The 11,688-nt window shown below is 41.7% G+C and overlaps 1 protein-coding gene across 1 annotated transcript in view; it reads left to right on the forward strand.

The window, feature by feature from the left end:
* SLC28A3 (solute carrier family 28 member 3) overlaps positions 1-11,688 on the forward strand; it is a 101,025-nt gene that overhangs the window by 55,465 nt on the left and 33,872 nt on the right. The window contains exons 6-8 of the mRNA XM_019517385.1: positions 1,639-1,783; positions 6,013-6,126; positions 7,799-7,876. Coding sequence (XP_019372930.1) covers positions 1,639-1,783; positions 6,013-6,126; positions 7,799-7,876 — 337 coding nt within the window. The remainder of the gene's footprint in view (positions 1-1,638; positions 1,784-6,012; positions 6,127-7,798; positions 7,877-11,688) is intronic.

Raw genomic sequence — 11,688 nt, forward strand, 5'->3', positions numbered from 1 at the left:
TTGGGGTGGGTGGGCTAGCTTTGGTTCAAGCTGTTTGTTCCAGCCAACCAGAGAGTTGGCTAGTCCCCCCCCAGCTTCTGACCTGGGTCACTGCAGGCATGTGACTGCATTTCCAGAATCAAAAGTGAATATCTGTTCACTTGCTTATCAATTCAGTCTATGCAGCACAGACTAACCTGCAAAAATTGAATCAATTCAACCGTGGGCTTTTTGACTGTTTGCACTTTAGCATAAGAGTTCCCAGGAATTCCCAAGTCCTATAAATGGACAAACTGTCTTTCTTGTGAAGCAGTTCACCATTTTCCATTTAAAAATAATTTCTAAGATGAGTCATTGTACTTATTCAAATCTATTTTTGAAGAGCAAGTTTACCTCTTCCTCCTCTTTCCTTCATGTGTTCATATGTGGCATGGTGGAATTTAGGCACCTAAGTTTTACCTAACCATCTAGACAACTAGATGGCCAAAGGCCCCCAAGTTTTTGCCACAAAACTTACTTAGGTACCCATAATTCTGCTACTGTACTTGCCCAGAATTGTTGCCAACTTGGCTGAGTTGAGCACCTTGGCCCTTATACCTAAGTCTATTTGGGATTCACCCACTAAATGACCCTGCACTTAAGATCTTTGAGGCAGCTAATCCAGAAGGTGGTTATAGGGTACACCTTACACAAAGCAACAACACTGAGTTCTGCACACAACACAGGAGGCCTGGCCACTTCTATTTGAAAAGTTAGAGGAGAAAGAGGTATCTGTGTCCACTTTGTACATAATATCTTAGAGCACTCACCCAAGTGGAAGTTAAAGACCTTCCTCAAACTCAGGAGATTCAAGCCTACACCACCCATTTCCTGAAAGAGTGCCCTAACCCCTAGGCATTAGACAAGCCTCAGTTGGAGACACTTCCTTCTCTCTCAGGTGTGCTGTGAGGAAAATTTAATTACAGGATTGGGAGTTGCACAAATATGACATTAATGGTGCCCTGCTAAATACAGAAGAGAGAGAAATTCATACTGCTACTTACTATTTTTTAAATACATCAGAACTAGCCCAAATCTGGGGGAACAGAGATTCATTTTATTGATCCCCCCCCCACTAAAAAATAGACAAAAGTACAAAAAATGAATCACTATTTTTCTGTGTCTGCAAGTGCCTCATGCCTTACAGAATTTCCAATAAACTGATGCAATTTTATACTTTGGTAAAGCTGCAAAACGTTACAGCACCCTAGAAAATACGTTAGGATTGGTGTTACAGTAACAAAACAGAAGATATGCTAACAGGGGAAAGAGGGAAGGACAAAGGAAGGTAAAGAAAAAAACTGAAAACTTGACAGAATATTTTAAGGGGAACAAAAACTGTAAAAATATCATGGTACTTTCCATACATTTTAGGGGAGTGTTTGTAGATGGATTCTGGTGTTAGTAGCTGGTAAATTTTATTATAGTCATGTCTCACCAGAGTCATGTTATCTGAAGATAGTCACCTGTTATTCTTAAGGATGTATATTTAAGGGTTTGACATGGGATGGGAATATCTCACATAAATATGAAAATGTAATATGAATTGGTGTATCTGGTTGTTATTTTTTAGCAGAGTTTTGTTATAACATTACAACTATCATGTTTCCTTTCTGTTAGGCTGCTTGGCATAGTTCTTATTGCAGCTGTCATTTGTTGGCTCATATTTGACACAGCAAAACAAGGAACCAATCAGCTCATCTCATTTGGTGGGCTTGTGATGTATGTTCTAGTGATGCTAATCTTTTCCAAATACCCAACCAGAGTAAGTACTCAATGATTTCCTTTTACCTTGTCTAGATATCAAGAATTTTCTCTTAGCAGATCTGACAGTATAACTAGGTCTGCTGCATACACACATAATGAGCTAAATCTGTGATTCTCAACCAGGGTGCCACATGGGCCATACAGTATGAGCACTATTAGGTGTGCAAGCACAATTCACAAGATAAACCCATAGGCTGTCTATACATGTGCTTGGAAGTGGGGTGGGAGTTGTTTTAATTAGAGTGGTTCCTGAACAGCCACTATTATTAAAAAGGCTCACTGTCACATATACTAAGCCCTTCCCACATTTCAAAATGGCCAAGGGGACACTTTAACTAAATTTCATTCAACAAGCTTTAATTAAAGCGCCCCCATGGCCATTTTGAAATGGGGGGGCTTAATGCACACAACATTGAAGCAACGCTGGAGTGTTCTAGTTGGAACGTAGAGCAGACACGATGAATTGAGTCTGCTCCAACCCATTGGATTAGAATGCTAATGGGCATGTCTATAGGCAGCCATAGATTTCAAATGGGGATAAATAGTGTTAAAAACTTTTGACCTGTTGTGGTCTTTCTGATTTCTTTGCAACAGAAAATTTACTTCATTAGTTTTCTGTTGTCAAAAAATGATTGAAAACTAAGAGTTGGTATTTTCTGAGTGGGGTCTTGAGTCTAATGAGGGGTGCCAGAGCCCAAAAAGGTTGAGAACCACTGAACTAAATGTTCTAAACCAGCAGCTGTAGGTTTTGTACCAGCAACCTTAATTTCCTAACTACTGAGTGTTTGATTTTCAGCAATAATATTCTTTTTTAAAAACAGGGGGAGGAGGAGGGAAGGGGAATTTGGGATCTGTTCTTTTTTGTTTTTTATTTTGCTTTTATGAAGAAATGTAGAGAAATACTTAGGGCCATGTGCATGAATGAAGAAGAACCCTGCACACTTTCACTTTAAAAAAAAACCCCATAATCAATATCCTGACATCCAGCAATCATGATAGGCTTGTTTTTATAACCCCTGCTTATATGGAGTGATATTTACTCCTGCTCTTCATTCAACTGAAGTCAATGAATATTTCATAAAGTCCATGAAAATGCCTGCACACAATAAGAATTACTCAGTCTGAATTAAAAAAGGTTGAGTGTGGGTTGAAGAATCATGTGTAGGGGAGGAAAAAAGAAAATCCAAGGTTTATCTGGTTTAATTTCCAGCATCTTTCAGGTCCTTCTTCATCACTATTAATTTGAACTAAAAGTCACTGAACAAGACAAGACTCAAAGCTTCAGGGAGCTGAAGACAACAGCAAGTTACCCTTTTCCAGCCTGCTTGTACACTTTTTGCCAGGGAATATTATTGGACAGATGGGATAAAAACCTTTTAATGATTTCAGTGTCTCCTAAAAATTTAAAAGCAATGGGGTGCAGCCTGAAGTCCTTATTCAGCTTATATTTGGGTCTCAATCAGGTAAAGCTCCTGTAGAAATGGACCTAAAATATGTCGTATTTAGGGAGAGAGTACAAAAGGAATGTAAGCCCTAGGAATTGACCTAATGCCGTTTTTCCAGCAGGCAGGTTCCAAGTATATAGGGGCACCTGGTAGCAATCACTTCAGGGAGGAACTTGTGAGAATGCACAGTTCCAGTTCAGGGGCTTTCAGGAGAGGCTAGAAGAACACAGGATGGAAAGGCAAAGGCATACCTGGAAAGGTTTGCACCCTGGGTAACTGCAGGCTTTGGGTGATATGAAGGACCTCCAAGGTAGGGGGCTTGAGGGTCCTGGCAGCTATAAGCTCAGCTTTGTGGAGCAGAGGTAGGAGCCAGGAGCTGAGGCAAGGGGCTCAAGGTTCCTGGCAGCTCTGCACAGAGTAGGGAAAGGTGTCCCCCAGCCAAGGAGTTAAGTTTCTTGCTTGCCGTCCCCAGCACTTGCTGCCAAATCATGTGCTGAGCAACAATATAAAACTCTTAGTTCAATTGTATCTGAAGTGTAGGGCAGGCACACAGCTGGACCCCATAGCTGCCAGGACCCTCAAGCCCTTCTGCCTCTGCCCCTTGGCTCCATGCCCCATTCTATGCAGCAAAACCCCATAGGTGCTAGAGCAGGGGTAAGCAAAATGCGGCCCGTGGGCCAGGTGCAGCCCGCCAGGCCATTCTATCTGGCCCAGGGGGCCCCTACAAAAGTTAGAAAATTAATATTTATCTGCCCCGGCTGCCTATCATGCAGCCCACGATGGCTTGCCAAAACTCAGCCCAAAATAGTTGCCCACATCTGTGCTAGAGCCTCAAGCCCCTCTGTGTGCATTCTGGCAACCTCCTGCCTCTGTCCCAGTACCCAGGGCTTGTGCCCCCCTCATTCATTCGTAGTTATGCTACTGCTGAAAGGGACCTCCTGAACCATCAAATCTAGTCCCTTGTGTTTGCAAAGAACCATTTGTTCAAAAGGATCGAAAAATCCATCTACTCCAGCCCCTCTCACATGTCATAGCCACAAAGCCCCCTATAAGAAAGCCCTACAATATACCATAGATAAAGAGCAAGGGATGGCAAAGTACTGCCAATGCCTCACCACATGCAGGAAATTACTTAGGTTAAGCTCTGTCCAGATGATCTAAAGAAAAGTACCCAGCCCCACACTAAAAGGAAAAGCAAGAAAAAAACCCAATAGTCCTTGCCAGTCTGACCTGTTCCTATGCCGGAATTTGGCAGTAAATTTGATTATATATGCATAAGTCCCACCCACCACAAAGGCACCTTAGAAGTTTCAAAGTACCATCAAGCCAAACATCCAGCCCTGCCTGTCCTGAGCTTCAGAAGGCAGCAAGAAAAATACCCAGAAGCTACCAATGAAATCATGGCGGAGGAAAAATAATCTTCTTAGCACAGACAGGCAACTAGTTGATGATGTCTTTCAATACATGTTACCTCCCCCATCACTGTGTTTTTAAACAGAAATGATTGTTTGTTTTCCAAGGAAACGCATTCAGTACATTGTAGTAATTTTATTAAAAGGTTATGCTCTGCTTGCCACAGAACCCAGCTCAATGTTTAATGTTGCTTTTGTGCCTAGTGCTGGTGTTTTTATTGAAATGACATGGTAATCCCCCAACGCAGGGGTTTTCAACCTTTCTTAATAAGTGTACCCCCACTGGCCAGATGCAGAGCGGTGGGGTGAAGAGGGGGTGGTGTGTGGCCAGATGCAGGGGGGGTTGCATCTGGCCAGATGTGGAGCAGCAGCATTGTGGGGTGGCAGCAGCCACATGCGAGCTTCCCCTCACCCCTGTGTCTGGCCAGCTGGACAGGGGCACTGCTGCCCTCATGTCCCATCCGGAGCACTATTATCAAAAAAACAAACTGAAAACTAAAAAGTGCCACTCATCTGGTGTTCTCCCTTGGGTCTTCATTGAGCTTCATTGGCCAATTTTATTCAAGTAAAGTGAGAGAAAATCAGCAAGGCTGCACCTCACCTTACATTCTCTTGTAAACTGATCAGATTTGCCACTTACAGACTGGGACAGCAAAGTGGAAACCTGCAGGTTGGCAGAAGGAGGATGGTTATAGTCAGCCACTCCAGTTTCCAGCTGGAATGAAAATAAAGAATGTTTTTGTATTATAATAGTCACAATATTTAACACATATGCAGGCCTTCTTACCTAAGTATCGTTCTTCCTGCTTGACAAGTAAGGAAACTGATATTGTGAATTGAAATGACTTACCAGGTCATACAATGAGACAATAGCACAATCCTTGTGTTCCCAACCTACTGCTTTGTCCAATTTCTATGAACAAGGCTCGTGTTGTTATATTAAGAGCTACTGATATGTAATCATTCCTGTGAGGAAAGAGGAGCATGATGGAATTAGCTATAGTTGTCTCCTGTATTTACATCACGGTTACTTCTCTGCACTGTAAAACTAAACAGGCAGTCTCCTGTCTTACTGATGTTCTTGGTGTGTGTTTCTAAGGGTCCCCAATGCAACTTTCTTTCTGTACCTTAGATCCGGATGGAACATCATGTCTGGGACTTGTTAGTTCACATGCCCATACTAAACAGAAGGTCATCAGGGGGAATTAAAAGGAATGAAATCTCTTTCCACATAATTTGGGCAGCCCCTGATCTATTTCAATACAATTACATGTATCCCTTTATTATACATATTGTGTGTATATTAAAATACTGTTTTTTCTTTTTCCTCTCAAATGATTTCTGCTTTTATACTTTTTTTCTTTGGCTAGGTTGCCTGGAGACCTGTATTTTCAGGCATAGTCGTGCAGTTTGTTCTTGGGCTTATTACGCTGAGGACTAAAGCAGGATTCGAAGTATTTAATTGGCTGGGTAGGCAGGTACAGGTAAAGTATTCACCAAAGAGGGAGTCTTTCCTTTTATATCATTTTCTGCAATGAAGTTTTATGTTACAGTCAAAGTAAACCACACAATAAGAGGCTTGTCCTCCTCCTGCCCCTAAATAATGTGCTTCCCTTGTCATGAGAAGTAGTTTTATGTTCTAACAACCCAGGGCCCCAAAAAATCAGTGCAAGTTTTGCCAATTGGTTCCTTAATACCTTGATTTCCTAAGTGAAGTAGAGTACTCCTGGAGATAACTTACTTGATGATCAGATCTAGGTCACATCAGATCACATCTTTGCTTACTGGCTTCAGATGACCATGTTGTTAAATGCTGAAGGTAAGACCTAATAAGAAATGGTGAGAATTCGTTCTACTTTTGGTTGACCATCACCTCCTTTAGGCTGAAACCACAGCCCACCTGATCTCCAGGCAAGAGAAAACTATCATCCTGGTCTATTACCTAAAGTTCAACTGGACATGGCCCAATTCTAAAACATACTTACAGGAAACTCCCCTAAAATGCCAGGGAACAGAAGATTTAGACAGACACAATAACTGTAGCCACTGTCATTCTGGCATAGATGTCTACACTCCTCACCCATATGGATTTCCATGGTTGTCAGAGCAACAATAAAATGCAAGCATTGGTGGAAAGAAGGCAAAACTGTACAAGAAAGGACCTGCCCACAGAGAGAACCAGGACTCTCTGCCATTGCTGGAGTGGAGGCTGCATCCCTAGGGCCAACCTGCAAGCCAACAAAAACCGTCTGTTCATGAAGGGTAATAATCAGTTTTGACACAAAGGCACTCACCTGACAGCTCTTAAAATGTGCAGATGACCAATTTAAATGTATAAAAATAAACTGCAACATAAAAAGCATTTTAAAATTATAATGGGCCTACGCTGTGGCCACGAAGCTAATGGTTTTAATACAAACTATTAGCTTTTCCTCAGAGCTCAGATTTGGGTTGAGGCTCTGCTGAGCTGCTCCTTCACTGGTTTCCACATGGTACATGGCCATTCTTTTGGGAAATGCTTGTTTAGCCCTCAGGTTTCACCGTACATATTAATAACATATTTCTCAGAGTTGCACTACAGAGTTGTGCCAACAAAAGCGTAGGAATGCATCACAATAGCGTCTTCAGAGCAATGAAAAATAAACAGTTCCTGTGGGATTGTGTGTGACATTTAGCTACATTCACAGGCAGGGAGTGCCTCTTACTACATATTGTCCACTTCCCAGTTCTGAGTCCCCAGGTTTATTTAGTACAAATAATAATCATAATGAATGTATGGCAGTGTGGTTCTGCCCCACACCAAAGGAAGTTTTGGAGCGATGCACCATATGTCCCTTTCCACAACTGGCGAACACAATGATCTGGCACTGAAGCATGAACTGTGACCTGTGACCATGCTCTTTACCTGCCTACTATGACTCAATGAGGATGCAGGCCGCAGATCCCAGACTCTCGTAAACAGGGGGATTGCAGTGGAGTTTGACACTGGCATGGATGCAGAACAGAAAGACTCTTTGCAACTCCCCACTATCAACTGCAATAGGACTAAAGCCAATCTTGCCCATTATGATTATAAAATCTGTGTAATATATGAATAGTATTATTACTATTGTTATTATCACCTGTTTGAAACAGGCTCTTTTTTTTTCTCATTAGGCTTTCCTGGGATACTCGGATGCTGGTGCAGAATTTGTTTTTGGTAAAAAATATGTGGATCACTTCTTTGCCTTTAAGGTAAACAGCCATTATATATGTTGTGCATATGACACATTAATCACAGCATCGAGAGACAGTTCCATCAAAAGGTGTGTTCTCTGTTTGTCTAGTCACACACCCTTGTTCGTTTGTGCAACCACAAGGTGTCCAGGAAACAATTTTGACAATAAGATTATGACTCATTCTGTGAGAAAAGTGCAGGAACCCCCACAATTAAAATGTTTGCTTAATGTCCTGCATTAAATTAATTTAACCTAGCTGTTGCAATCCATTAGGATTAGGAGCAAATTCCCTAAAAGGAGACATAACAAACTATAAGGGCCTCACCTAGTTGCTCACAAGCAAATTAATTTCTGTCAGGACTATTTCTTAGATACTATTAAGATAGATGACTTATAAATACTACAGATTGGTAGAGAGAATAACAATAAGGCAGGACCAGCCACTAAGTTCCAGTCAGGTTTCCCAATTCTATAAAAAGATCTATAAAAGTAGCTGCTTGGGGAAGGAAGTGAGAGGCATGCTTTTCACCTCTTTCCAGATCAAAGTGAGTCAGGTCATGCCAATGGTGCTTCACTTCCATGAAAAGGCAGGCAGCTAGGCAAGGAGTACTACCCCTCCATTTTCCTGAAAAGATGTGCTAGGAAAATTGGTCATGATCACAGTCCACTTGGTTCAAGAGACAGAGAGTTCTAATATCTTTCCAAGCTCTTATCTATTTTCTCTCTATGATTGAGGTGAATGATAACCCAGATTGGGGTGTTTCACATTTAGCTTTCCAGATAAACAAGACTGGCCCTTTTTTTTTAGCAAGCAGTGCAATCTGAACACCCTGGCTGCATCTACATTTGCACTTAACTGCGGAAAAGACTAATTAGCTGCTGAATAAAGCATCACTGTCTACAGAGGCAACATTGTTAGGCTGCAGTAAACTAATGCTGCCATAAGATACTGCTGTCAGGGACAGTACTATCTTACGGTGGGGTAATTAACCGCAATCAAATGCACATGTAAACACTGACCATAGTGTAAATTTCTCCCAGTCAGCTCAGCCAGCAAGGGCAGACTTCTGCCTGCTGCCTTGACATATGGCTCTGCACTTCCAGCATCCTTATGCCCCAGCCAGCCCCAAAGCCACCCCCTGGAGCCCAGGGTTGCCCCCAGTTGCCCCCTCTCCCCATGCCCTCAGCCCTGGCATAAACTTCTCTGCCCTGGCTCAGATTGCTGATGTCCTGGGTGCATGTGTAGCTGCTGTGCCCAGGAGTAGTTTACGCTGGCTCAAAATGCTCTGGAGTTTATTGTTTCAAATTAATTGCATGTGTAGATGCACCCCGCCCCTGAGTAACAAAATTCAGCAAAAGGAACACTGTGTTTTTCTGACTTGTCCTAATAAATAATCCTTCTGCCTTCTAAGAGGCACAGAATACCATTCATAAGTAGTCAACAACCTTGACTTCCATGCATGTCAAACAGGATATTACTAAACAGAGTCAGGAAAAAAAATAAGCAAAAATAATAGATTTTCAGCAAAAGAACAAAAATGTGGGGTTTTTTTCAAATTTCTTTTGCTATCCAACCCTCACTGTCAGGCACTTAAGAGTTTGTGTACATGGGACAATACAATGCTAAGTGAAAATACCCAAACTATCTCTTAATGAGCTGGCTTGCATACTAGAAGCAGTACAGCGGAGACAGCATGGCAGTCCTTCCAGACTAATTGGCCACACTCAGTTCCATCCTAATTTCCAACTGACTTAGGAAATAAATCACCTTGAACACCATATATCCCCTAGGTGTACAGATTAGCACATGCCAACAAGGTCCACTACACACATGGCTAGGATTGTCTGAATATGTGAATTTGAGTATATATTTTCTAGTCACAGTCACTACATACATAGAATTAACTTTGTCTAAAATAGGTACCTAATGTGTTTCTCCAAAATAGTGTAACAGGGCAGCCTGTCCCTTTAAGACAGTCCAACTACAGGGCTTTTGGATGAATAGACAGTATGCCACTAGAAGCTATAAAAAGCTCCCAGAAGAGCAAGCAAGGGAGGAGGAGGAAGTGAACTGTGAGCAGAACAGTTTGGTATATGGAGAGTCCACTCTGATGTGCTGGGATCAGAGCCAAAAGGTCTCAGTGCCTGGGACAGGGCAAAAAAAATGTTCAGTTTATTTATTTGCTTGTTTGTTGCTTAGGACTGTTTTATTTGGGAGAACTAGCTGAGGAGTTCCTCAGAGGGTAAAACCTGCCTGCAGAAGCCAGCAGGCTAGGCAACCTGCTTACAAACAGGTACAGGCAAAAGCTGTATTAGTTTGGCACAAAAAATGATATTTACATGCACAAAATACTACTGCAAGTTTTTGTGCACACATGCACCTTTCAAGTATAATACAGACCCTATTTTTGAAAGTGCAGCCTAGCAAATCAAGATCTGATTTGATTAAAATATTTACTCATACAAAACAGAGATGTTATATACAAGTCATCTCTACTTGACCTTTTCCCAACTCCATGAAGTTGGAAGATGCCACCATAATGCCTCTTGACAGGAGTAAAAACTGATCTGCCAAAACTCACTGGTTGGTATTGACTCTTCTATGCTTTTAACATGAAAGGGCAAGACTTTCTGTTGGCAGTTAGGTTATTAGATTTTGATTGCTTTGGCCACTTGCAGGAAGTTGATAGTACCCTGAGGTCAAGGGTCTCATTTGAATGCTTGAGACTGAATCCCTTTAAAGATTCTCCAAAGCTAACTTTAAATGTCACCCTTCTGCTTCTTACCGTGAAGACCAGTCACAAAAGATGCTGAGCATCTTCACCATCACAATTTTCATGAGACTGTTGAGTGTTCACCAGCGAAGAACCATGCCCTTCACACAGTGTATTAAATTTCTGTGTAGTTAAATGACATGTCAGTAGGTCCAAAGATTAGTTCGCATACCTATTAGCATGAATTAATGGATGCGTAACAACCTAGCTAATCAAAAGTACATAAAGGCATACCATGTGCCGATAGTTCTGTTTTCTTTGGGATTTTTCTTTGCTCTCCCCTACCTTGGGGGTCTTTAAGAGGAGGCTAGACATGCACCTGGCAGGGGTCATCTGACCCCAGTGCTCTTTCCTGCCCAAGACAGGGGCTCGGACTCAATGATCAGCTAAGGTCCCTTTCAACCCAAACATCTATGAATCTATGAATTTTATTACGCTGCTAGCAGTGAATGTAGCATTTGTAGCTCATGGGCATGACATCTATAAATGACTTTTTGATGCTTCTGGCTTTTCCATTTAATGTTCAGGGCCTTTTTCTTAATATATTTATCCATTACTTAGTGCTTGCCTACATGAAGAAGTGACACTGGCATAAGGGAGCGTGTGCTGTATTTATACCAGAATACGCTCCCTTAGGACAATCTTATTCAGATACAATAGTGTCCACACAGGGAAGTGTACCAGGACAGCTAGAATATTTTGAATATTTAACTAATGAAACTTTCCCTCGTAGAGGCTAGCCTTTACTCACCTTGGCATTAGTGTATTGTATCAAAATAAGTACATGTAAATGGAGGGTGCAGTTTAGAATGAGTTTTGGCTTTCTTTCTGACCTCTTCTTTCATAGATGCTCATACATTTTGAATGCCCTTTGCATTGGCTGTTTCCATTAACAGTCTCATCCTAAATATTGTGAATGCATGTGCCAGTGTATGTAGTTTGGACAACACTGGTTTATCTCTTCAGTTAGTATGTTAGAAAAATCTCTCCTATCCATCGTTTAGATAGCCAGAATCAGTATCACAAATGAGCAGTGCACAGAACGTAGAGATTC

Source organism: Gavialis gangeticus, unplaced genomic scaffold, assembly GCF_001723915.1.
Source record: "Gavialis gangeticus isolate Ggan-Ray unplaced genomic scaffold, GavGan_comp1, whole genome shotgun sequence".
Classification (NCBI taxonomy): domain Eukaryota; kingdom Metazoa; phylum Chordata; order Crocodylia; family Gavialidae; genus Gavialis; species Gavialis gangeticus.